This window comes from Phocoena sinus, chromosome 6 (assembly GCF_008692025.1).
Source record: "Phocoena sinus isolate mPhoSin1 chromosome 6, mPhoSin1.pri, whole genome shotgun sequence".
NCBI lineage: Eukaryota > Metazoa > Chordata > Mammalia > Artiodactyla > Phocoenidae > Phocoena > Phocoena sinus.
Window position 1 is genome coordinate 105,076,384 of NC_045768.1, and position 27,618 is coordinate 105,104,001.

General features: G+C 37.9%; 1 protein-coding gene across 1 annotated transcript; it reads left to right on the forward strand.

The window, feature by feature from the left end:
- ESCO2 (establishment of sister chromatid cohesion N-acetyltransferase 2) lies at window positions 1–27,618 on the forward strand. Its single transcript, XM_032633791.1, has 11 exons — window positions 1–75; window positions 1,210–1,278; window positions 2,061–2,892; window positions 6,186–6,279; window positions 11,762–11,819; window positions 14,801–14,927; window positions 16,032–16,163; window positions 17,398–17,487; window positions 18,184–18,327; window positions 22,613–22,788; window positions 26,075–27,618. Exons 2-11 carry the CDS (start codon window positions 1,226–1,228, stop codon window positions 26,205–26,207), a joined length of 1,839 nt encoding a protein of 612 aa, XP_032489682.1. The 5' UTR covers window positions 1–75; window positions 1,210–1,225; the 3' UTR covers window positions 26,208–27,618.

A 27,618-nucleotide genomic window follows, 5' to 3' on the forward strand; every position in this document is an offset into this window, starting at 1 on the left:
GACTGGCGCGCGAGAATTTGAATACAGTGGGGACCCCTGGCTCTGCTGAGGAGAGGCTGCCAGTCCGAGGGGCGGGTAAGTCCTGCGGAGGGTCGAGGCGTGGGGTGGAAGAGCTAGGAGACCGGGAGGTTCTGTGGAACGTGGAGGTGAATGTCAAGGAAAAAGAGCTTGTGCTCGGTGCTTGGCGCGTTCGCGGCTGGAGACCGAAGCCAGCGAGCGGGTGTCCGCACTTCCAGGTCACCGGGTTTCCATCTTTCTGACGCCGAGTTTTCTCGTCTTTTTGCTGACAGCGTTTGGGGACAGAGGCGCTTTTCTCTCCTACCTTTCCTCATTCAGCCCCGGAAGGGTCTTCCCTTAAGCCGCAGCTCGACTCGAATTCCCAGAAACCCAGGTCTTTCTGTTTGAAGCCAAGCTAGGGTAGTTTTTTTTTTTAATATACTTGATCCGAAGCTTCGAAGAGGAAGGGAAAACGCTATTGAGCAACATACCATCTGCCCGAGAGTTAACATGCGTGATTGTGTTTACCCGCAGCCTTAGGAGGTCAGAGTATTTTGTAAATAAGGAAACAAGCAGCTCCTCGACTAGAAAAATGAGAGAGGATTATGCTTCCCCGTTTTCTTGCTTCTGATGAAAAAGCTAGAGACGGTCTCTGCCTTCTTTGAACATGCAGGCTGTTGAGAAAGACAGTCAAACTAACAACAAGAAAATGTGCTAAACGGATACCAAGGAGGTGCAGGATGGAATGGAAGCCTAGGGCAAGAGCATCTAACAGCGGGAGGGGTAGGGGTGAGGGCAATGGCAAGGACAGCTGCCCAGAATATAAAGTGATTAAACTTGGTATGGGTTCATCAGGCTAATTGAGGGGAAAGTGTGTCCTGAAATGGGGTAAAATCCTTCCTCGGTAGGATCATTTTCCGGCTTGAAACATGTAGTATTCCTGCTTAATTAGTTAATTAAATTGTACCGTCCCTGCTGAATTAGTTACTACTGTGATGTAGTGTTTTTCTTTTCTTTTTTTTTTTTTTTAACCTTCATGGTTTAAACCTTTATTAAAGTGATTTGCTTTTTAAACCCATCCCCCCTTTTTTGGATCTTTATGGGCCATTACCCATCTGAGAACTCTTTCAGACTTATAAAGTATAATTTTGATTTACTGATTTTTATACACATTGGATTAATTTGGTTATTATATTGTTCTGTTGCTTTTAGGAGTTCAGTTAAGAAGATGTCAACTTTAACTCCAAGGAAAAGGAAGCAGCATTCTTTGAACTGTGATAAGTGAGTCTCATCCTATGAGTAGAAACTGTTAAAAAAAGAAAAATTCACCATCTTGCATTTTTTATCTCCTCTCTTCTATCTCTAAGTATTTCCATTCTTCCATTCACCTACTCCTTGTGGCTACAGTAATACTTTATATTCTAATTCTAGTCTGGAAATACTGTAAGCTTTCATAATTAATTCTTTAAGGCCTTTGGAGGGACTCAGAGAAAGGACTGTTTCCTATGGCTTGGAAATGTGGGTCAGATCTTTTATTACCTTGCTCCTTTCTGCTCTCTTATGTAATATTTAACATACTGTTTTGCATATAGTAGATACTCATCAGTAAGCAATCCTCTAAAGCTCTATACTCTATGTATGTCATACCAGAGATATATATTATAGAACAGCCCTAAGTGGTCAGTTTATTACATAAAATTAATCATTTTAGGGAAATTATAGCAGGTATATGGCCAAAACTTAGAAATAGGTTTTAAAACACACACACACACACACAGACACATATACATATACGTGCATCTCAAAGCTTCTCTGTAAACGGTGTTTGTTTTCACAAACATTGGAATCTTAGTTTTGAAAAATATTCAAATGCTTTGTTTGGTAAAGACAGAATTTGAGAATCCTGCTGTTAAACTACTAATGTATATGGATGGATGTTTGGTGGAGAAGATGCATTTTTAATATGCCTTACAGGTAGAGCTGTTTATTGCTTAGCAGTAAATTGACATAGAAATGGAAGCAAAATAACTATATTTATCAATGGACTGTGTTTCTTTTCATAGCCTATTATCAGAAATTCCATCAAAGAAATTAATTTCGGACTTTACTGAAAATATATTTCCATCACCTAATAAAAAGCCCATTTGCCAAAGCAGTGATAAAAATGAAGGAAAGATTCATTGCTCTCAACAAGGCCATTTCATTTCAAGTCCACTCAAAACGACTAAAAATAGATTGCCATCTGCAAATCAAGGTTCACCATTTAAATCTGCTGTGTCTACCATATCCTTTTACAACAAAGATAAGTGGTACCTTAATCCACTGGAGAGAAAGCTGATAAAAGAGAGTAGATCTATTTGTCTAAAAACTAATAATGAAGATAGATCATATCCCAGTGTGACAGGAAAAATGCAGGGAAAACCAGCCTGCTCCAAGATGATGAACAAAAAACCACAGAAGAGTTTAACTGCTAAGTGTCAACCAGGATATACGTGCATCAAGCCTGTGTCAAAGAATCCTAAAAATTCCAAGCAAAATCGAGTGGCCTATAAGCCAATTGTGGAGAAAGAGAATAATTGTTACTCAGCTGAAAATAATCTGAATGCTCCTCGAGTTCTAAGCCAAAAGGTCAAACCACAAGTTACCCTCCAGGGAGGAGCGGCTTTTTTTGTTAGTAGGAAAAAACCCTCTCTGAGAAAATTGTCCCTGGAAGATAAGCCATTACTGGGACTCACCCAAAAGAATAAATCAGAAGTTATTGAAGAGTCTGATGTGGAAACTGTCAATGAAAGAAGTTTTGAGACAAGGCAAGTGCCAAAGTGTTTGTTAGTAGAAAAAGAACTGAACACTGAGCTGCTGAGTGAAAGAAGTAAAAATGAAGAGAAATTAATAAAGGTAAATGTAAATATATCACTTTAAAAACTAAGCTGGCCATATAACAGAGCTTCAGTATACATTGTATATATGTAACTTTGAACAAAATTTTTCTTTTTTTTTTTATAAATTTTATTTTTGGCTGCGTTGGGCCTTCCTTGCTGCACGTGAGCTTTCTCTAGTTGTGGTAAGCGGGGCTACTCTTCGTTGCTGTGCGCGGGCTTCTCATTGCGGTGGCTTCTCTTGTGGAGCACGGGCTCTAGGTGCGCGGGCTTCAGTAGTTGTGGCTCGCGGGTTCTAGAGCACAGTAGTTGTGCACGGGCTTAGGTGCTCTGCAGCATGTGGGATCTTCCCAGACCAGGGCTCGAACCCATGTCCCCTACATTGGCAGGCAGATTCTTAACCACTGTGCCACCAAGGAAGCCCAAAATTTTGTTTTCTTTACAGTCTGTAGGACTGCTTTTATGAAGCCAAATAGTATCATCACTATAAAGAATTTAGAGACAGGGTAGAAAGATGGGCTTTTCCTCCCTTTTTTGGCTTACGGAAGCTTACCAACATTTTCTTGGCATTAAGGTTTACATCTCATTAAGTTCCCTCATAACTGTGGTCCAGAGAAACTTAACTTTTACTTGGTAGTCAGTGTTTTTAGAAAGTAGAAATAACAAAATTCAGGTAGTAGATTTCCAGAGAATGAGCATATTTTTGTTTGTTTGTTTGAGCTCATTATTTAAAGTACTAGCTTATTCTAGAAAATTTAGAGAATACAGAGAATATAAAAAAATATGTATCTTCTGTAATCCCACTACTTGGAGATGATCACTGTGAATGTATAGTTGGGTTTTTGTTTATTTTACATAGTATGTTTTCATGGGTGCCATTCTATGCCTTTTTTTTTTTTTGGCGGTACGCGGACCTCTCACTGTTGTGGCCTCTCCCGTTGCGGAGCACAGGCTCCGGACGTGCAGGCTCAGCGGCCATGGCTTACGGGCCCAGCCGCTCCGCAGCATGTGGGATCTTCCCGGACCGGGGCACAAACCCGTGTCCCCTGCATCGGCAGGCGGACTCCCAACCACTGCACCACCAGGGAAGCCCTCTATGCTTTTTTGATTGTGCTTCTATTTGTCCCAGCTGGCCTAGACTAGTGCTGTCTGATAGAATACCAATACACGTAATTTAAAATCTTCTAGTGGCCACATTAAGATAGTTTCTAAAAAGTTTACTGCAATATGTTTTAAATGTTACTGTTTCTATGTTATCAATATAAAAAGTTATTAATGAGATATTTTGCGTTCTTTTTTTGTACCAAGTCCTTGAAATCCATGTTTATTTCCACTTGCAGCATGTATCAATTGGGACTAGCCATGTAGCAAGTTCTCATTAGCTGCTTGTGGCTGGTGGCTACCATAATAGACAATGCAGGTCTCTACCTTCTATTGTTGACCTCTTGTCAGTAAGGAGAGAAAGGTGGTTTTCTTCCATGTAGCCAAGGGCAGAAAGTAGTTGAGGCAACAGGCCTTAAGAAGGGCTCCCAGTTTGGCTACTTCCATGTCTGTGGTGACTTGTTTATGTTCATCACAACCCTTGCAGCTGTAGGCTTTCACATACACTCTGAGGCTCATATACTGCTGAGCAATTCAAACTCTCTCTGTAGTCGTTTCCCTCCTCACCTCCTCTTATTGTTCTCATTGCCTCCTCCCAAATTCAACCCCAGTTCCTACCTCTTGTAGTCACCTACATTTCAGATCTCAATGGCAAAGATTATAATTGGTGGCCGGTGGACCAGGTCCAGCCCATGGATGTTTGCTTGGCCTACATAATGTTTAGAGCCAGCATTTTTTTTTAAATGTAAGGTAACAGCTTTCTGGTGTTTCATGAAAAATTGAACTCTGGCAAAGCTAAGCCCACATTCCTGCATGGCAGTAATCTCCTGGAACAGGGTATCAGGCTACCATTTGACAGGTATGGGCTCTTCATTTCCTTCCACTAAATCAACGTATGGATACATATCTAGATCAGTCCAGTTTTGCTGCTAATTTCATTTAGCTGCTACCCTTGTAAGCATTTCTATCAAGTATTGCCAAGTATATTGTTAAATGGAGCGTGTTCTTGCTTGCCTAAGCCATAACAGCAATTCTACTAATTCTTCATCTTGTTTCTGACAAACAAAATTAAAAACACTCCTTTATCTTGCTAGGGGTTTGGGGTTTGGCTTACATGATATATAAGTTTATGAAAAATTCATCAAACTCTACTTTATATCTGTGCATGTCACCGTATATAAATATAACTCAGTTTTTAAAAATCTAGGGCACAACTCAAGCTAAAATTAATTCTCAATCCAATGAAGCAAAGTGCATGTAGGGGAGGGGTCCTTATTAGTATTCTCCATATCCATTTGATAATGAAGAAACAGTCTTGTTACAATGACATGATGATTTCTCTGCAGTACTCAGTTCTGACTTTTTTTTCTGAGCTTCAATTTAAGGGGTTAGGTTTTGGGTTCTGCCTAGTTTTTAGTAGTTTGAGAAGCTGGGCATTTGTGCATCTTAAATTTGTGGAACTGGGCTCTGTTCTCTACCTAAGGTTTTGTTAAATACCCACTACTAGTATTCATCTCTGCTAGACGAGGGTGAATCCTGTTTTTCATTAGAGGGTGCATAACCTTTCCCCAACTCCTTATGGACCCCTAAGAAGTGGCAAACTGATGGGTTGTCTCACCCTTTCTGAGATGTTATGATGTTGAATGAGTTCCTCTTTAATCAAAAGTTTTTTCCTTTTCCCCCAAGCTATATATTCTGAGTCTCACCAAATAAGTATTGTTAGTCTCTGCTACTGCCCCAAAAGTGGGAGTTTAGAAGCCTCTCCAGCTACCCCAGAATGTTCTTTTTCTTTCCTTGGCTCCCTGATTTTAAAGCTTGTGACAGAAGGTTGTTCTTTTTCAGTTTTGCAGCTGCTGGGGAAATTTTTGCTGTTTTCACTGATTTTGTTGTTGTTCAATTCATTTTTGTAGAAGGGATGTTCTATAATCTTCATTCTGTCATCTTTGTCAGGAAATAATACATTTTTGACAGGATGACAAATTATAGACTTAAATATGCGCACTCTGTCTTTTAAAATATTACATTTAGTAGATATAAAAGGAATTTTCCTTAAAATAGACTGAAAATTGAGAATTTAAAGTCATTATGAAATATAATTCATAATAAACTACATACTCTGTTTTAGAAGCAGATCTATTGGGATTCATTCACTAAATAGAAAATGATTAATAATTATAGGTTTCCTTAATTTTACTTATTCATTATTTTCAGGATGCATCAGATAGAGTCATTTCTTCAAGGGAATGTAAAACCGATGAAAATAAGAGTTTTTCTTCAGAGGAGTCTTTCAGTGAGAACAAGGCAGGTAAGTAAGAGAAAAGTTTTCTTCTCAAAATGAGTTTATTTGCTTGTAATAATGCTTCATTACATGTGTCAATATGAAATTATATACAGTAATATTTTGGTTTTTTTAAATATTCAGTATCTGTGACCTGTATCTTTGTGTTTATCTTGGTAACACTGTTTTCTGTGATAAGCAGTGCAGTGCCTTTTATGGAGGAGACAAAGAGACCTTAGGTTGGAACTTAAGACAAAATACTGATGATTAATTGGTCTGTGAGATGTGGCCAAGTTACTTAAGCTCCCTAGGGCCAGGTGTTCTTATCATACATACCCTACCTACCTTTTACCCCAAATAATAGGAGGGAGCGAAAACAATTTGTTATATATCTGTGATCAAAGCCCAGTTGTAAGCAGAATTTAAAAGGCCATAAAAGGGCACTGAATTGGGCATCAGGAACCTTGGGGTTTTGTCTAGGTCTGCCACTAATTAACTGTGTGATCTAGAGAAGAGAGCTTTAAAGTAAGGGGTTAGTCTTAATTTTTAAATTTCTCTTAGTCCTGAAATCCTATTATTAACTTACGGTGTCACTGTTCACTTAAACAGTATTTACTAAACTATGAATATATAAAGAGGTTGATTAACATTCTACTTACCAGCCAGATTCTTTGTAACTTTAACTTGTTCATTATATCTATAAATTTGGAAATAAATTAAAATTCTAGAAGTAGATATGCAGACTATAGTGAGAAACTGTAGCTTACAGGAAGAAAACAAAGATAAAACTAAAAGCAAAATAGCCCTTAAGAGGATCTAATGACATAAGGATATATAGAATGATGATTCATAATGGTTATTCTGAGATATACTGTTAATAACTAGTACTTACCAGCTGCTGAATATGTACCAGGCAGTGCTAAATGTTTAGTATGCTTTCTGTTTTCCATGGGTTGTGCTATCCCTGATATGACAGAACATGTAGCAGAAAAATAATAACGGCTTTTCATTTATAATAGTTATAAAATTTTCTTTAAAAATAAATTTATTTTAGTACACTAAGTCCATTTAAGGACTTTTATTTAATAAATAAAATATAATACAGATGGTACAAGGGACTTCCCTGGTGGTCCAGTGGTTAAGACTCTGTGCTTCCACCGCAGGGGGCACAGGTTCGGTCTCTGGTTGGGGAACTAAGATTCTGCATGCCACTCTGCATGACCAAACAAACAAACAAAAGAACAGATGGTACAAGCATATGGCAAAGTTCACAAAGGTAGCAAACAAATGATAAAACCTCATTACTTAATAACTAATTTATCATTTAATTCTTACAACAACCCTAGGAAATAAGTTTGTATGTCCATTTTACAGATGAGGAAACAGACTTAAGGTTAAGTAACTTATCCATAGCAGGTCAGATTCTCAACTGTCTTGGCCTTGTTTCTAGAGAATGAGCTCTAATTACTTTTCAGTGCAAAGTTAACAGTTTGCTCTTTTACTAAATAGCATACTTTCAACGTACTATTTTTCTCTAATCAACTACTATTTAACTTTTTTCTTTCTTTTCCTTTTTTTTTTTGGCCATGCCACGTGGCTTGTGGGATCTCAGTTCCTGGACCAGGGATTACACCTGGGCAGTGAAAGCTCCGAGTCCTAACCACCAGGGAACTCACACCTTTTTTCTTTTTTTTTAATAAACTTTTTATTTTGTAGTAATTTTAGATTTACAGAAAAGTTGTAAAGATAATACAGAGAGTTCCTGTATTACCCTATTTCCCTCTTTGTTAGCATCTTAAATTACTGTGGTACCTTTGTCAAAACTAGATCATTGTTATGTTCCTATTAACTAAGCTCTAGACTGTATTTGGATTTGATCAATTTTTCCATCAATGTCCCCTGTCTGTTCTAGGATCCACCCTGGGGATCATATTGCATTTAGCTGTCATGTCTCCCTAGTCTCCTCTGGTCTGTGATATTTTCTCAGTCTTTTCTTTGTTTCCATGTTTTTCACGACCTTGACATTCTTAAGGAGTCCTGGCCAGATATCTTATCTGGATGTTCCTGAACCTGGGTTTGTCTGATGTCTTCCTCATCATTAGACTGGGGTTATGGGTTTGGGGGAAGAATGCCACTGAGGTGAACTGCCCTTCTCACCACATTGTATTGGGTGCTGATGTCCACATGACATTACAGATGATGTTAACCTCTGTCACTTGGTGAAGGTCAGGTTTGCCCTATTTCTCCACTGTAAAAGTTACCCTTTTTCCTTTCCCAAACTCTATTCTTTGGAAGTAAGTCACTAAGTCTGGCCTGCCCTTTCAGGGAGGGGTGGGGATTAAGTTTCATCTCCTAGAGAGGAAGATTTTTCATATATTATTTGGATTCCTTCTTTTTTTTTTTTAAAAAAAAAATGTTCCCTTATTTTATTTTTAAAAATAATCCTTTATTTTTCCTAGATTTATTTTTGGCTGCATTGGGTCTTCATTGCTGTGCATGGGCTTTCTAGCTGCGGCGAGCCGGGGCTGCTCTTCATTGCGGTGCATGGGCTTCTGATTGCGGCGGCTTCTCTTGTTGCAAGAGTATGGGCTCTAGGCGTGTGGGCTTCAGTAGTTGTGGCTCGCGGGCTCTAGAGTGCAGGCTCAGTAGTTGTGCACAGGCTTAGTTGCTCTGCGGCGTGTGGGATCTTCCTGGACCAGGGCTCGAACCCGTGTCCCCCTGCATTGGCAGGCGGATTCTTAACCACTGAACCACCAGGGAAGCCCAATGTGGATTCCTTCTGTAAGGAAGAGTTGTCTTTATTTTACTTTTTTGGGTGCGTCGGGTCTTAGTTATGGCACGCGGGATCTTCATCGCAGCATGTAGAATGTTTTGTTGCAGTGCACGGGCTCTTCGTTGTGGCGTGCAGGCTTATCTCCAGTTGTGGTGTGTGGATTTTGTCTCTGTAGTTGTGGTGCACAGGCTCCAGAGTATGTGGGCTCTGTAGTTTCTGGCACGCGGGCTCTCTAGTTCAGGCGCACAGGCTCAGTAGTTGCGGCGTGCAGGCTTAGTTGCCCCGCGGCATGTGGGATCTTAGCTCCTCGACCAGGGATTGAACCCTTATCCCCTGCACTGGAAGGTGGATTCTTTACCATTGGACTACCAGGGGAGTCCCTATTTATTCAATCTTTAAATAAATAAATGGACTCCTGGATATTCATCAGTATGCACTCATGAATATTTTATATTTTGGGTTAAAATTTAATACTACATTATTTATATATTCTGTTGCTCATATTGTTCCAGCTTTGACCATTGGGAGATATTTTCAGGTCAGTTCTCTTTGACCTGTCCCCTTCTTTTGCTTTTTGAGCACTTCCTGCTCACTTTCTGTCACTACAAGATGCTCCCCGCTTGTCTTGAGTTTGCCTTGACGCAGTCCTAGCCTCGGCCACTTCTCCAAGGAACCCTAGTTCCTTCTGTTGGGGAATATAATTTAGAAACCAAGTTCTGGACTTGGTGTGCTTGTTGCTACTGGAGTATCGTGGCTCCTAGGCCCTCTCAGCAGACAGAGCTAGAAAATATCAATATATGTATGTATCCTAATCCGTGTATATGCACACATCTGTAATTGTTTGTGTATCTCTCCATGTGTACATATGCTAAAGAAACATAAGTTCAAACTTGATGTCTCTGACTAATCCAGTCCCCCAGGGGTTATCCCTCCCTTCCTTCTTTGTTTATCTGTAACTTCTCTCAGACAGCGAGAGACCTGGCTCCTCCCGGTCACTGTGCACCTACTTAGTTAAGTACAGTCCCAGTATACCTGCAGGGCAGTTTCAGTATTAACTCATTCTCCTGTGAGAAACAGATTTACCAGCATATACCATTTAAGTACAGTCCTTTTGTCTTTAGCCTTCTAATTTCTAGTCAAAATGTTGTTTTGTACTTAGGTCATCTTTCCTTTCTTCCATTGTCTCCTTCAATGCAGTTCTCCATGCAGTTCTAATGCAGTTAGATTCATTTGTCACAGTCTGCATTCCATCTTGGGATCCCTCAACATCATGGGTGATTTTTTTTTTTAATACATACATTCAATTTTACTCTTTGTTATATATAGTTCTATGGATTTTGCAAGCGCATAGAGGCATGAATCAACCCCTCCAGTACCCTACAGCACAGTTCTCTCATCCTAAAATTTCCCTTGTGTGTATCCTTTGTAGTCATCTATTCTACCCTTCTTCATCCCCCTGGCAACCGTTCATCTGTTTTCTGTCCCCGTGGTTTTACCTTTTCCGGTAAAAATGTCACACAAATGCAGTCGTGCAATAGGTAGACTTTTGGGTCTGACTTCTTTCACTAGTAAAATGTGTTTAAGATTCATGTGTGTTGTTGCATGTATTAATAGTTCATTCCCTTTTTTTGCTGAACTATGGAATTACCATACATAGTCTGTTTATCCATTCCTCCATTAAAGGACATCTTGGTTGCTTTCAGTTTTTATCAATTATGAATAAAGCTGCTATAAACATTTGTGTACATGCTATTCTGTGGACATAAGATTTCATAACACTTGGGTTAACACCTACAAGCATGATTGCTGAGTTATGTGGCAAATCTATGTTAAACTTTATTAAAAAACTGCCAAAATGTTCCATAGCAACTGTGCCATTTTGCATTCCCACCTGCAATGAATGGGAGTTCCTTTTACTCCCCATTCCCTCCAGCATTTGTTATTGTCAGTTTTTTGGATGTTAGCCATTCTAATAGGTGTGTAGTAATAGCTCATTGTGCTTTTAATCTGCATTCCCCTAATGACAAATGATGCAGAACATCTTTTCATGTGTTTATTTGCCATCTGTATGTCTTTGGAGGAAGGTCTGTTCAGATCTTTTGCCCATTTTTAATTGGACTTTTTTATTATTATTGAGTTTTAAGAGTTCTTTTTATATTCTGTATACAAATCTTTGATCAGAAATATGATTGAAAGTATTTACTCCCTAGTCTGTGGCTTGTCTTTTTATTCTCTTAACAGTTTTTGCAGCGCAAAACACTAAAATTTGATAAAGTCTAACTCATTTAATTTTTCTTTCATGTATTGTATGTAAAAAATTATTACCAAACCCAAGTTCATGTGGATTTTTCTTCTAGAAGTTTTATAGTTCTACATTTTGCATTTAGATCTGTGATCCGTTTTGAGTTAATTTTTATGTGAGTGTTGTCATTTTTTTGAATGTGGATGTCAAATTGTTCCAGCACCATTTGATGACTGTCTTTTCTCCATTGAATTAACTTATGTCTCTTTGTTAAAAATCAGTTAACTGTATCTGCGTGGGTGTTTCCTCCGGGCTCTCTCTTTTGTTCCATTGATCTATTTGTCTCTCCCTTTGTCAATACCATACTGTCTTGATTACTCTTAAGTCTTGAAATCAAGTAATGTATTTTGGTCTTATTAACCTTTAAACTCTTATGCTTTAAAGCTTTAAGTTTATTCTGTGATACAAATTATTGTCACCTTTTTCCCTACAAGTTTCTCCTGAGACCCTTGTCTATCCCATCTTCACCATGTCTTCAGTCAACACAAAAAGGTAAGTGTCACTCTTATTTTAATGTTCAAGGTTTAATTGTGAGTCCACTGGGTCTCTTTTTCTTTCTTATACTATTTAATTTGGAGAACACTGTTTTTCTTCCCCATTAAAGAGATATTGAGAATAGGAGATGAAATCAGATCCTCATAGAAACTTCATAAGAACTTGAAGAGCTGAGAGAAGGAAAAGACCTTTGTGGACTTGGATAGTAATAATTGCTACATTTTTATATAGTACCTGACACATAATAAGTAGTTTATATCCATTATTTCACTTATCCCCACAACAACCTAGAAGATTGATGCTATTATTACCATTTTCAGCTGAGAAAACTGTTTGTAATTCAGCCACAGTTGCACAGCTATTAGTTGGCAGAGCCAGGACTAGAATCCGTATTTTAACCAAAGCCCATTAGGCTGTATTGCCTTCCCTGTGTGACATTATTATGTGACAGCATATTGATAATAGTTCATGTTTAATGGATGTTTACAACCTCATGGTGTAGATACCATCATTACCCCATCTTATAGATGAGGAGATTCTGGCCAGAGGAGTAAGTAACTTGCAGCAGCTTAATGCTGTTATAAATCCCAGCTGAAGCTACCACTATCCTGCTCAAAACTAAAACTGGAAGTGTGGGAGGCATGGGTACATGTGAGCATAAGTGGAAAAGCTCTGAAAAAGAAGTTTCTTATAGTCTGAACGTCTCATCTCGCTAAGCAGCTTTGGTTCTCTTCTCCCTATTTGATGATAAACAATTAAAGGTATTGAGCAAGGTACTTCCTAGGTAAGTTCTCCTACTCTTAGGGCATCTCACCCTAAATTGCCTTGGAGATTGGGTTGGGTGGGCAACTTTTCCCCTTCAAAGGCCATATTCCTAGTTTTATTCACCCTTCCCTTTTCTCATCTGTCTTCTTTCATGACTATTTATTGAGGATTGAAACCTACCACAATTAGCTAATAGCATATAAACTAATTTAACGTAGCATAAGGAGATATTAGGAGACTGTTGGTTGAATCATTTGAAATTTGCTCATTATGTAAGACCTAAAAAATCAGATATCATCAATTTCTTGTGGTTTAATCTATGAGTTTTACTTTAGGTAGGTTACAGATTCTTTGGATTTGTAGTCTCACGTTTGGCAAACATTTATAGAGTACCATGTGGTATTGAACTACACCGAGTTTTAGAGATGTGAAGGTAAATAACACATGATCCTGCTATCAAGGAAGTTATGGTTAGAAGAGGACAGGCATTTAAACAAATACGTATAATAAACTGTTAAAATTGCTAGGATAGAAGTAAAGAGATTGCGGTCACGCATGCAGAGATGGGAAGAGCTGAGGTACTTAGCAAACGTTGTATAAGGGGTGGAGGGGGTCAGCGACCTAGACAAGTGTTTTTTATATTACAGGCATTAGTAGTTTATCAAATCAGTTTAAGGGTATCACATCTAGCATTTTTTAAAAATGGAATAATGCATCTCTCACGTAGTAAGTGTATTTAGTGAATCCTTTTTTTTTCAGTTATATATATGTATCTGTATTGGTCATTATGTGAAATATATTTCTCACCATAGGTTTGTCAAGTCAGTTTGAAAGCCATTTTCTAGTCAGATGCTAGCAAGACACCTTGGGTTAGCATAAAGTGTTAGATAGGGTTTTTTTTCCAGTGTTTTTTCATTTGTCAGTGTCAGCTTCTGTTTGAACCCCTTGCTTTGGGTACTTGGTTTTTTTCCTTGCCTCTACTCTCTAGAGATTTCTATTTCTTTCATCCTTGGAAAAAGGTCATTTCATTATAAGGCAAGGGTTACAAACTCAGTGCCTACAGAGCCAGCCAGGCTGGGCAGAGACTGGAGCCAACTGGAGAAGCATGCCCCACCTAAAAGAGCATGTGCTGTGTAGCTCTAACTAGTAGATTCTTTGATGAAACAGAGGCCTAATGATCTTACAGTGTCTCTTGCAATGTTGGAAATACACATTTTTTTTTTTTTTTTTTTTTTTTTTGCGATATGCGGGCCTCTCACTGCTGTGGCCTCTCCCGCTGTGGAGCACAGGCTCCGGACGCGCAGGCTCAGCGGCCATGGCTCACGGGCCCAGCCGCTGCCGCGGCATGTGGGATCCTCCCGGACCGGGACACGAACCCATGTCCCCTGCATCGGCAGGCGGACTCCCAACCACTGCGCCACCAGGGAAGCCCGGAAATACACATTTTTAAGTGGAATCTCTAGATTTTAAAATATTGATAGCTAATCCAAAGTTTTAAACTCTGTGTGAGTTGATCAAAACAGTTGCTAGCTGGTTTTGGACGAAGGGCTCCGGTTTGCAATCTCTATAAGCCAGTCCCAGCGTTCTCTCCTAATGCGAAAAGGTTGCCTCAACATCTATCCAGCCAATTTTTTTTTTTTTTCTCTAAGAATTTGAGAATAGTAGGGTGCTGCTTTAGGCATGCAGACTGGTGAGTGTATTAGCCTCACACTCACTGACCCAGTAAAATGTTGTTGGATCATAATGTGCTGGTGACTGACTTCCTGTGGGTCTGTGAGATTCAGTATTAGAGTCTACTTATCTGCTGTGGTATTCCAGGAGTTTCTTTATGCCTATGTGGGTCCTAAGGTTTGATAAAGCAAGAAAATATTAAATTTTAAGGGTGACATCAACTTACAAAGAAATCCTGCATATATGCAGCTGATACTGTAGATGAAATCCCTTCGACGTGGTGTTAGAAGACAGGGATTTGATTTGAGTCTTTCTGCCATTCTTCACTAGTTACTTTACCTTGAGTAGTTTACTGATCCTGTCTGAGTGGGCCTCAGGTTTCTCATTGTTTCTAGCCCTATTACTTCATCAAGTTATGTCGATAGAAAGCCCTAAAAATTGCAAAGTCCTCTGCAAATGTATATACATTTCTTTTCTTTTCATTATAATTTGTCAAATATTTTTAAATTATTAAATAATACTTACCAACTTTCTACTTTAAGATCTCTAGTTGAAGAACAGTCTTCTGTGGGATCCGTCACGTCTACTAACTTCTTGAAACAAATCAATATACAGAAAAATACTAATACTAGAGATGCAAATAAAGAAACAAAAGACCAGCTCGTCATTGTGAGTAAATTTAAAACAAAGCTCCTCCTGTACATGGCTCTCACATATAGAATCTGAAGTCTGACGTGTTGTCTAAGCATAGTTACCGGGGGTTATAGATATTCTGAGTTTGTAAATGCTACCTTTGCTGTAGTGGCAGCATTTAAAGCTAATCAAGTACGTTTTTGAACTGATGGTGTTGGACAGTCCTAGCAACGTAGTAGAATGCTGATGAATGAGTTGCCTCTGGATAAGGAAAATTATTGTTGATCTATAAAAGACTTAATGAGAATAGCAACATTGCATTAGACATGGGTTTGGCAGACTATGGCTGTGGGCCAAATCTGGACCACGGCCTATGAGCTAAAAATGGCTTTTACATTTTTAAAGGGTTGGAAAAAAAGAATATGTGTGTCCTGCAAAGCCTAAAATGTTTACTTTCTGACCCTTGGTAGAAAGTTTGCAAACGCCTGTATAGACAATTCAAAATTTGGTATTTTTCAGTAGCATTAAGCAATGCCTTATGAGATACAATGGGAATTAATAAGCCTTGACATTGAATATCCCTGAATTCTCTATATTCATTAATTTATCTGTGTTTTTCCTGAACTTTTACTATGTATTTTACTTATTTTTTATCAACTCTTGGGGAAAAGACTTTCAGACTCCTAACCACTTAAGGAAAAAATGCTATATAATGAATGTATAAGTCCTGAAATTTTTACCCTGCCTCTTTGAAATGAGGCTTTTTTAGGCCTCTCATATAAGAGCTTAATAAGGAAGTTCCATTGTTCATCTTAGCTATAATATTTATGATTTAATCTTATTGCTTCTTAGAACTATGGGTCCAGCTAAAGAATCTTGATTTTTTTTCCACTGTCCAAAGAGGCAGTTTTACTTCTTTCATCACTATTGCATGTTTAGGGCTCTTCTCATTCCATCTTGTTTGTGCTGAGAGAGAAGAAGATAGAGTAACCAGACTTTCACTTAGTATTTCACCTGTGCCAGCATAAAAAAAAAAAAAATGAGGACAAATTTGAATGAATGGACAAATTTACATGAACTAAATGTAGAGCTAACCGTGATGTGTTTAGATAGGCTTTTTTTTTTCTCTTCCAATTGTAGGACGCTGGTCAGAAACATTTTGGAGCCACCATGTGTAAGTCTTGTGGCATGATCTACACTGCTTCCAACCCCGAGGATGAACTGCAGCATGTTCAGCATCACCACAGATTTCTGGAGGGAATCAAATATACAGTAAGTAAAAACCATAGTCGTTTCCATTTGTTCTAAAAAGTGAAGCTGCTTTGAAAGATACCTTTCTTTTGCCTAAATATGGAAAGATCTATGTGTCCAAAAATATTTCATCATCTGCAATTTTGTTGTCCTTAATATTAGAGACTGATGTATTTAAAAGTTAAATTTAAAAAAAAGTGCCACTTCAAACCTCCTGTCCTAATATAAGAGAAGCTATTGTTCTAGGTCGAGTGAACACCCTGCAGCCTTACCTCTAGCTTTCAGAGCTGAGCAGTCAAGATACAAAACTCAAAGACTTGAGGAGTTTCTCCTTTCCTCACTTTAGTTTCTTCTTTATAAACCTTACAAAAACGGCTTTTCTACGACTTCTCCAGGCTTTTTCTTTACTGAGAAGAGAGGTCCCACCTTTTCATCAAGCACCCTCCTACTCCAAATACATCCTATTGTTGGCCTTATCTTTATGACTACACCTGCTACTCAAATGTACTCCCTTTTCCCCCTATTTTTATTGCTGTAGTTCATGCCTTCATAATACTTTTAGCCTTATTTATGAAAACTCTGCTTGGTGACTTCCCTGGCAGTCGAGCAGTTAAGACTCTGCGCTGCCAGTGCAGGGGGTGCAGGTTCGATCCCTGGTCAGGGAACTAAGACCCCACTTGCCACTGGTGTGACCCAAAAAAAAAAAAAAAACCCCTCTGCTTATCCCACCCATACCCCACCTTCACACCCCTAATAATTCATTGTTTTTTCTCTATATTCCTATGAAGGGCTCTTATTTGACTTCAACTTATTTTATAATACATTGTTTACATGTCTCCTGATAGGGTGTCAGCCCCTGGAGAGCAGACACTTTGTTTTAGGCATCTTTTATTTCCCTTACCACATTCCTGTAGTTGGGTCTTATCTTTTTTTTTTTTTTTTTTTTTGCGCGGTACGCGGGCCTCTCACTGTTGTGGCCTCTCCCGTTGTGGAGGACAGGCTCCGGATGCGCAGGCTCAGCAGCCATGGCTCACGGGCCCAGCCGCTCCGCAGCATGTGGGATCTTCCCGGACCGGGGCACGAACCCATGTCCCCTGCATCGGCAGGTGGACTCTCAACCACTGCGCCACCAGGGAAGCCCGGGTTTTATCTTTTTTATATCATTCATTGTCCATCTTTTTGTTCTCTCCAGACCATATTATTTAATTTTTTTCCCTCTTCAGATTAAACTGTGACTTTTTTTTTCCTTTGGCAGGGCTGGAAAAAAGAACGTGTCGTAGCAGAATTTTGGGATGGGAAAATTGTGTTGGTCCTGTCACATGATCCGAGTTATGCTATCAGAAAGGTGTGGAACATTAGTTTTTCTTTTCTTTTTTTAACTGAAGTGTAGTTGATTTATAGTGTTACTTTCTCAATCTTTGTTTTCCTCCTACTCTCCCCATTCTCTGCCAAGAAATCAACCTATGTTGAACTGTAAAATACCTTTGCTTATAGATAATCTGCTGTACTTTGGTACAGTTGTAAGGAAGACTTTCATAGTACGTCATACAAAATTAAACTTACGGTTACAAGACAAAGGAATGTCAGGTGGAGATTAAAGAAAACAGATAAGGCTCTATAGCTTATCTTTTACCTACAACTTCAATTTGTGAGAGAGAAACTAGACTTTTTAATATTGAGAAATCAATGGCTCCAGAGTCTAATTCTTATGTTGGTGTTGCCTTTGTTTCTTGGGCTGGATGTTTAGCCCCAGTGAACAATGAATAAAGCTGAAAAAAATCGTCCTACTCCTTATCCCTCACAAGGGTCTGAATTTCTGTCTGCTGAAAGCAATCTTTAAAATAGTTTCTTAAAACCCTGTTTCCAAAGTGGCAGAAACATGCATCAATAGTGAAATAATTTTGGGATTGTGTAAATTTAGGAAGTAGAGATAAAAGAGGCTAAACTGATGGTAATCATACTTTTTGTGTATATAAATATGTGTATTTTCTATTATACTTTTTCAAACAAATTCACATCTTTTGGTTTTTAACATCATTAGGTCGAAGATGTCCAAGAACTTGTCGATTATGAATTGGGCTTCCAGCAAGTTGTTCCCAGATGTCCAAACAGAACCAAAACTTTTCTCTTTATTTCTGATGAAAAGAAAGTAGTTGGGTGTTTAATTGCAGAGCCCATCAAACAGGTATCGTATATGTCTAATAAGTTGCTGGTATAATTTGTGAGCAAAATAAAGTAGTTGGGAGAAAAGCATTTAAGAATGCTACCATTAATGAATTTTTCCTTCTAAAATATCCTTGACCATATAGATAATTGAAGTCATTTTTTTCTGTTATGTCTGGTATTTTGCCTTATATAAACAGGATAAGTCAGTCTTAAGTTCATGTTGTCTTTTATATACCTGGACTATAAAGTGTAGTATTTTAAATAAGCTCAGTTATTGAACATGTGGCTTAGTGCAGGTTAATATATTTGGCAAAATAGTCCTTATTTGTGCCTTAATTAGAATCTACTTTGGATACTAATTAGCAGTGTTCTAGCAGAGGAGCAAACAATAGCCCATGGGCCAAGTGTGGCCCTCCACCTGTTTTTGTAAATAAAGTTTTATTGACACACAACCATGCTCATTCATTTCCATATTAATCTGTGGTTGCTTTTGTGCTACAAAGGTAGGGTTGAGTAGGTGCAAAAGAGACCATGTGGCCCAAAGAGCCTAAAGTATTTACAATTTGACCCCATACAGAAAAAGGTTGCCAACACTTGTTCTACAATAGAGATATATAGTTTTTGCCTTTCAAGGAGCTTACAGGGTAGTCTTTAGCTAGGAAGACTTATAGTTCAAATGTGTTCTTTGAACCTGACTTTATAATGTACCACACTTGTGTCTCCTTCCTTTTAAAAATACTTATCTGTCTCAGTACATCTTGAAATTATGCTCTGAGTCCTTTTTATTATTTGAATTTTATTAATTTTTTTTATACAGCAGGTTCTTATTAGTTATCTATTTTATACATATTAGTGTATATACGTCCATCCCAATCTCCCAATTCATCCCACCACCAACCTCCCCCCACCCCCGCTTCCCCCCTTGGTGTCCATACGTTTGTTCCCTACATCTGTGTCTCTGTTTCTGCCTTGCAAACCAGTTCATCTGTACCATTTTTCTAGATTTCACATATATGCGTTAATATATGATATTTGTTTTTCTCTTTCTGACTTACTTCACTCTGTATGACAGTCTCTAGGTCCAGACACGTCTCTACAAATGACCCAATTTCGTTCCCTTTTATGGCTGAGTAATGTTCCATTGTATATATGTACCACATCTTCTTTATCCATTTGTCTGTTGATGGGCATTTAGGTTGCTTCCATGACCTGGCTGTTGTAAATAGTGTTGCAGTGAACAGTGGGGTGCATGTGTCTTTTTGAATTATGGTTTTCTCTGGGTATATGCCCAGTAGTGGGGTTGCTGGGTCATGTGGTAGTTCTGTTTTTAGTTTATTAAGGAACCTCCATACTGTTCTCCATAGTGGCTGTATCAATTTACATTCCCACCAACAGTGCAAGAGGGTTCCCTTTTCTCCACACCCTTTCCAGCATTTGTTGTTTGTACATTTTCTGAATGTGAAGTGATACATGCCCATTCTTACTGGTGTGAGGTGATACCTCATTGTAGTTTTGATTTGCATTTCTCTAATAATTAGTGATATAGGGCAGCTTTTCATGTGCTTCTTGGCCATCTGTATGTGTTCTTTGGAGAAATGTCTATTTAGGTCTTCTGCCCATTTTTTAATTGGGTTGTTTGTTTTTTTAATATTGAGCTGCATGAGCTGTTTATATATTTTGGAGATTACTCCTTTGTCTGTTGATTTGTTTGCAAATTTTTTCTCCCATTCTGAGGGTTGTCTTTTCATCTTGTGTATAGTTTCCTTTGCTGTGCAAAAGCTTTTAAGTTTCATTAGGCCCCATTTGTTTATTTTTGTTTTAATTTCCATTTCTCTAGGAGGTGGGTCAAAAAAGATCTTGCGGTGATTTATGTCAAAGGGAGTTTTTCCTATGTTTTCCTCTAAGAGTTTTATAGTGTCCGGTCTTACATTTAGGTCTCTAATCCATTTTGAGTTTATTTTTGTGTATGGTGTTAGGGAGCATTCTAATTTCATTCTTTTAATGTAGCTGTCCAGTTTTCCCAGCACCACTTATTGAAGAGACTGTCTTTTCTCCATGGTATATCCTTGCCTCCTTTGTCATAGATTAGTTGACCATAGGTGCGTGGGTTTATCTCTGGGCTATCTATCCTGTTCCATTGATCTATATTTCTGTTTTTGTGCCAGTACCATATTGTCTTCATTACTGTAGCTTTGTATCTTACTCCTTTTTATACGCGCCTTCCCTTTTTTCCCCTCATTTCTACCATCTTTCTTATTTTCCTTTTTTCTGCATTTCATCTCATATATATATATTTATACACACACACACACACATATACATATATAGTCTCTTGCGTGTTTATCAGACAGTAGAGAGAGAAAAGCAGTTGGTTTGTACTATGGACTGTAAAAGTGATTAACTTGGCCTTTTCTTTCTTTGATCTTTTTCTTTTTTAAAATAAATTTATTTAATTATTTTTGGCTGTGTTGGGTCTTCGTTGCTGTGTGTGGGCTTTTCTCTGGTTGTGGCGAGCAGGGACTACTATTTGTTGCAGTGCGCAGGCTCTCATTGTGTTGGCTTGTCTTGTTGCAGAGCACAGGCTCTAGACGCACAGGCTTCAGTAGTTGTGGCTCGCGGGCTCTAGAGCACAGGCTCAGTAGTTGTGGCACACAGGCTTAGTTGCCCCGCAGCATGTGGGATCTTCCCAGACCAGGGCTTGAACTCGTGTCCCCTGCATTGGCAGGTGGAGTCTTAACCACTGCACTAGCAGGGAAGCCCACAATCTACATTTACCGGGACATAATCCCATCATAAGTTGAGGAAGATCTGTATAGCCAACTAACTCATACATATACTCTTCTATTCATTCTCATTTCAGAAGCAAAGTTTTCTCAGTGGGAGTTAAAACTTAATATACACCTATCAAAACAGCCACAGTAGAAAATAGTGACAATAGCAAATGCTGGTGTGGGTGCAGGGAAACTAGATTTCTCATACACTGTTGGAGGGAATGTAAAATGTTACAGCCCCTCTGGAAAAAGTTTGGCAGTTTCTTAAAAAACTAATCATACATTTACCATATGACCCAGCAATCATACTCCTGGGCATTTATCCCAGAAATGAAAACTTATGTCTACACAAAAACCCACACCTGAATGTTTATAGCAGCTTTATTTGTAATAGCCAAAACCTGGAAACAACCAAAGTGTCCTTCAGTAGGTGAGTGATTAAACAAACTGGTACATCCATACAATGGAATATTACTTAGCAATAAAAAGGAACAGACTTGATATATGCAACAATTTGGACAGGTATCAAGGACATTGTGCTGAGTGAAAAAGAGCCATTCTCCAGAAATAGAGACTCAGACGTAGAGAACAAACGTATGGACACCAAGCAGGGAAAGTGGTGGGTGGGATGAATTGGGAGATTGGGATTGACATATATACACTAATATGTATAAAATAGATAACTAATAAGAACCTGCTGTATAAAAAAATAAATTAAAAAAAAAGCCATTCTCAAAGGGTCACATTCTGTATGAGTCCATTTGTATGATATCCTCAGAACGTCAGAATTTTAGAGATAGAGAACAGATTGTGGTTGCCAGGGTTTAGGGATGGTGGGGGGCAGGGAAATAGGTGTGATTATAAAGAGGTAGCAAGAGGAACAGCTTCATGATGACGCAGTAGCTCTGTATTTTGATTGTGGTGATGGTTAAATCAGTATTCAGGTATGATGAATTGTCATGGAACTATACACACACATTGTACCCATGTTAATTTCTTGCTTTTGGTGTGGTACTATAGTTATGGAAGATGTAACTATTGGGGGAAATTGGGTGAAGGATACATGTTCTCTTTGTACTATTTGTCAACTTCCTCTGAATCTATATTCAAAATAAGAAGTTTAAAGAAAAATTTAAATACCAAATTTCATAGTTTATATGCAAAAACCTTCTTTAGTGTTATTAGTTTTTTAGAATATCAAATGTACATTTTAGGATGGAGAGAATGGGAGAAGTTTATGTAGTTTATTAGAAGTAAGAGTCTTTTATAATTTTTTTAAATCAACACAAGAAAGTTTCACAATGGTATAATACACTAGGATGTGGGGATATCTCAACACCACTAGTAATTTTTAAGCGTTGTGTGACTATAAATGGGCAAGAATTCAAGAAATAGCAAAGAATTTTAACATTTTTGTGAAGGTAGGGTAAGATTAATTTTAGGTACTTAAATTTTGTTTAAAGAATGGTTTTTAAAAAGAAATGTGAACTCAGCTGTATTGTTAGCTCTAGATGCTTCTGTGTATCATTGCAGGCCTTCCGTGTCCTGTCTGAACCAACTGGTCCAGAATCCCCAAGCTCTAAAGAATGTCATAGGGCTTGGCAATGTTCAGATATACCAGAACCTGCAATCTGTGGGATAAGTAGAATTTGGGTCTTCAGATTGAAGAGAAGAAAGCGCATTGCAAGACGACTGGTAGATACTCTAAGGTAAGAAATAAAATAAAATGGATTAGACCCAGATTAGCTTTCCAAGAACCTCTCCCGGCTCATGAGCCAAAGGGAATGATGTTGGTAAGACACTTCTATATAAATACTACCAAAGTCAGGCTAAGGCAATGCTGGCACTGGAAAAAAAAAAAAAAAAAAAAAAAAGAACTAGATATACTCAATTGCGGGCACAACATTCCAAGTCTGAAACATTCTAGCCCAGTGCTTTTCAAACTACCTGTGGTCAAAGACTGGATTTTGTTACAGACCAACACATTAATAAAGATAAATTGCTAGGAAACAAACAAATGGAAAAATGGAAGCCCAAATTTTTATTAGATTCAACAGATGTAAAATTACATTTAAATAAATCTATAAAAACAAAACATAAGTTTAAAAAAAAGAATTTTGGGGACTTCCCTGGTGGTCCAGTGGTAAAGAATCTGCTTTCCAATGCAGGGGACATGGGTTTGACCCCTGGTCAGGGAACTAAGATCCCACATGCCACGGGGCAACTAAACCTGTGCGCCACAACTATTGAGCTCATGCGCCTCAACTAGAGAGCCCGTGTGCTGCAAACTACAGAGCCCATGTGCTCTGGAGCCCACGCGCCACAGCTAGAGAGAAAACCCGAACGCCGCAACTAGAGACAGAAAACCCACGCACCTCAACAAAGAGCCACATGCTGCAACTAAGACCCAATGCAGCCTAAATAAATAAATAAATATTAAAAAAAAAGAATTTTAGAAATTGTATATGTTTATTGACCATGTGTGACTAGGTAATTAATAAAGACTTACTGTAACTCACAAGTGTAACTAAATGTAAAAGTAAATTAGCAAGACAGCCCACAGAATGAGAAAATATTTGCAAATCATTTATCTAATAAGAGTCTAGTATATTCAACATGTATAAAAGAACTCTTACAACATGCAAAAAGACAACCCAATTTAAAAATAGGCAAAGGATTTCAATGTATTCTATGTTCTTCCAAAGCAGAAATACAAATGGCTGATAAGCATGTGAAGCTATGCTCAACATCCTTAGCTATAAAGGAAATCACAAATCAAAACCATCATGAGATACCAGTTCATAGCCACTTGGATGACTAAACGAAAACAAAGGGAGAATAACAAGTGTTGGTGAGGATGTGGAGGGAACTGTAATCCTTGTATGCTGCTGGGAGGAATGTAAGATGCTACAGCTGCTGTGGAATCTAGTCTGGCAGTCTGTCAAGAAATTAAACTGTTACCATATGACCCAGCAATTCTGCTCCTACAAGTACACTCAAGAGAAATGGAAGCATCTGTCCACGCAAAAACTTACACATGAAGGTTCATAGCAGCATTATTCATAATAGCTAAAAAAAATTGTAAACAACCAAATTCATGATTAATGGATAAACACAATGTGGTACATCCATACAACACTACAATAGGATATTCAACCACAAAAAGGAATGAAGTTCTGATACGTGCTACATGGATGAACCTTGAAAATATTATGCTAACTAAAAAAAGCCACTCACAAAATACCCCATATTATATGATTCTGTTTATAGAAAACATCCAGAATAGGCAAATCCATAGATAGAAAGTAGACAAGCTGTTCCCAGGGACTGAGGGAAGGGTGAATGGAGAGTGACTGCTAATGGCTACAGGGTTTCTTTGGGTGATGAAATGTTCTTGAATTTTGTGCAATTTTTGAATATACTAAAACCACTGAACTGTGTATTTCTAAATGGTGAGTCTTTGGTATATGAATTCTCCCTTTTAAAACTACAGTATGCACACTTTGTACTAACACTGTATGTTGGTACTTAGTTGATAATGGGACAAATGAGTTTGCTTCTTTATTGCTTGTTAATTACCTAATCTAGGTTAGATAGATGAGTTTCACAACACTTACTCTCTCAACCTCTATCATTAAGATAACAGATTACAAACCAATGACTCCACTTTGACAAAACCAGGGACCACACTTTGAGTAGCACTATTCTAGCCTTTGGGTTCCATACACTTTTTAAGAAACAACACCAAGACCACCGCAGGGCTGCAGTCCTAGGCCTCAATCCTAGGCCCCCACCATACCTTACAAAGGGGAGCAGTGAGAGAAGTTGGTGTCTGTAAAGATTTTATTTCATAGTTAATTGTGAAATACCTCTATTTTCTATATTTTATGTTGAGATACATAAATTTGGTATGGAGAATACCAGTATATAACCTGGTATGTATTTCTTAATAACAAGGATATTCTCTTATATAAGGACAGATCAGATATCAAATTTGGGGTATTTAATATCCCAATATAATGCTATACTATCTAATGTATAGTCGATATTTCAGTTTTGTCATGTCTCAAATGCCCTTCATAGCATTTTTTTTCCTGTTCAGGATTACATATTGCATTTAGTCAAAATATCTCTTTAGTCTTCATCTTCCTTAACCTGGAACAGTTTCTTAGCCTTTCTTTGTCTTTCAGGACATTGAAGAATTTGAAGACTACAGTCCAGTTATTTCATAGACTATCCCTCAGTTTTGTTGAATTCTTTCAGCTATTTCATTTTATTGCTTTTAATCCTAGTTAAGCTGGATCAAGGAGAGTTGTAGTCAAAATGCAGATTAGTTTTTGCCTTCTTAAAGCTCTGAGTGTGTGATGTAGTTGAAAAGAATATAGTTATTGGTTAAAATAATTTTTTTTTTTTTTTTTTTTTTTTTGCGGTACGCGGGCCTCTCACTGTTGTGGTCTCTCCCGTTGCGGAGCACAGGCTCTGGACGCGCAGGCTCAGCGGCCATGGCTCACGGGCCCAGCCGCTCCACGGCATGTGGGATCCTCCCGGACCGGGGCACGAACCCGTGTCCCCTGCATCGGCAGGCGGACTCTCAACCACTGCGCCACCAGGGAAGCCCAAAATAATTATTTTTTTGTTGTTATAACTACCTGTGGCTTTTAACTAGCAATATTGTCTCATATTAGTTGCTTACTATCACGGATCACCTAGAGTCAACCAGATGGTTTGTGTGGCTCCCTTTGCCTCTTGGCAGAACTTTTTCTGGGCCTTAGTTTTCTCATCTGTGAAATGATATCATTAGACTTCCACCTGGAAAATACAAGGCATTGAGTCATTTTACCACTTAATAAAATAATGTTGGTTTTAATCAAGAATATGTAAAGAGATTGAAAATTTTTAATTGGATTGCTTTAAAATATTGATATAATTGTGCTTATGTTTAATCAAAATTTTAAGTTGTTTCCATTGTTAAATTATCTTTTTTCTCTCTTTTAGGAATTGCTTCATGTTTGGCTGTTTTCTCAGCACGAATGAAATAGCATTTTCTGACCCAACACCAGATGGCAAGTTATTTGCAACCAAGTACTGCAACACCCCTAATTTCCTTGTATACAATTTTAATACTTAAAGCCAATTTCAACTATAGAACAGTTACTATATGGATGAGTTCAGACAGCCCATTATCATAAAATACAAACTATTTAACAAATATCAAAATAAAAATACTAAGACACACACACATATACAGAAACCTGCCTCAGTTTTGTTCCTTATGAATTGAAAAGTCAGGGGTAAATTCATTGAAAATTATCTAGGGATGCAAAGAAAGGAAAAATCTTTGGATTATGTATACTGACTAGCACTCTGAATCCTTAGTTATGAAGCTTGGTAGCTACAGCTGGAAAATACTTTCCTTCTATGTAAGAACATTGACAGAGCAAGGTGGTTTTCCACAGAAATGTGACCACTTATCATTTATAAAGCACACCTTGGGGCCAGAATTTTCTCGTGCCTGATCAGAAGCAAAGAGGAGAATTTAAAGACAGGCAAATAATTTCCATCCCCATTTTTTTAAAGGTAATTCCTGAATTCGTACACAAAATTCTCACTTTATAGGCACGTGGCTGTAGCAACTCAGTTTGAGTATATTTAAAGTATTTTGAGTTTCTAATTTGTACCAGGGAAAGATGGTAAAGAGTAAGATTTCCATATCCTTTTGTATAGAATTCTAGAGCTTAATATTTTTATCTTTAAAAATCATTAATCAAAACACACTTGTCATCAGATTTAATTAAACTTAGTAATTGCACTATTGTCATTTCATTAATTTTTGGTGTTTGAAAATGCTAATTGTGTTACTTTTCTTTAGTGAACTTACCGCTGGTGATTGATGTCTAACAAAATGGATACCCAGTTGGATTAGATGATTCATATGATTACATTTTAAATGTATACTAACAGAACCAAGGTTGGTAAATAAATATGTCGAGGCTGATGGGCCACAGAACATGATGACATTATGTAAATACACCTAAATATGCACACATTTTTCTGGTATAATTCTTGGATACTTACTTTGAAAAGCAAAGAATTATTCAGGTTTTTTTTTTATTCTACAAAACTCATGTCATAACTTCTTTCTGGCAATAACACTCTAGGGAAGTAGTGTCCAGGTTGTAACTCTATGTAGAATCTGTTCCTCTACATTCTTTTATTTGCCTTTAGTGGTTCAAAAATTTAAAAGCCTGGGTTCCACAAAGACTGTGGAAGTGTTAAAATGTGTGTAATTTTACAAACATTTTAATGCTATTTTCTGCACTGCTGTGTTTAAAAATTGTCTTAAATATTTTATTTTAAAAATTTTATTAACATTATTTTGCTCAATGCCTTTATGATGAATCAATTAAAGTTCTTTTCAATATTTTATTCAGTTGAATGTACTGATTTTCATTTTAAATTACAGTTTGTGGTTATAAAAATAGTACGTGCTCTCTATGAAAAACAATTATTGAAAACTATATCCACACAAAAACCTGCAC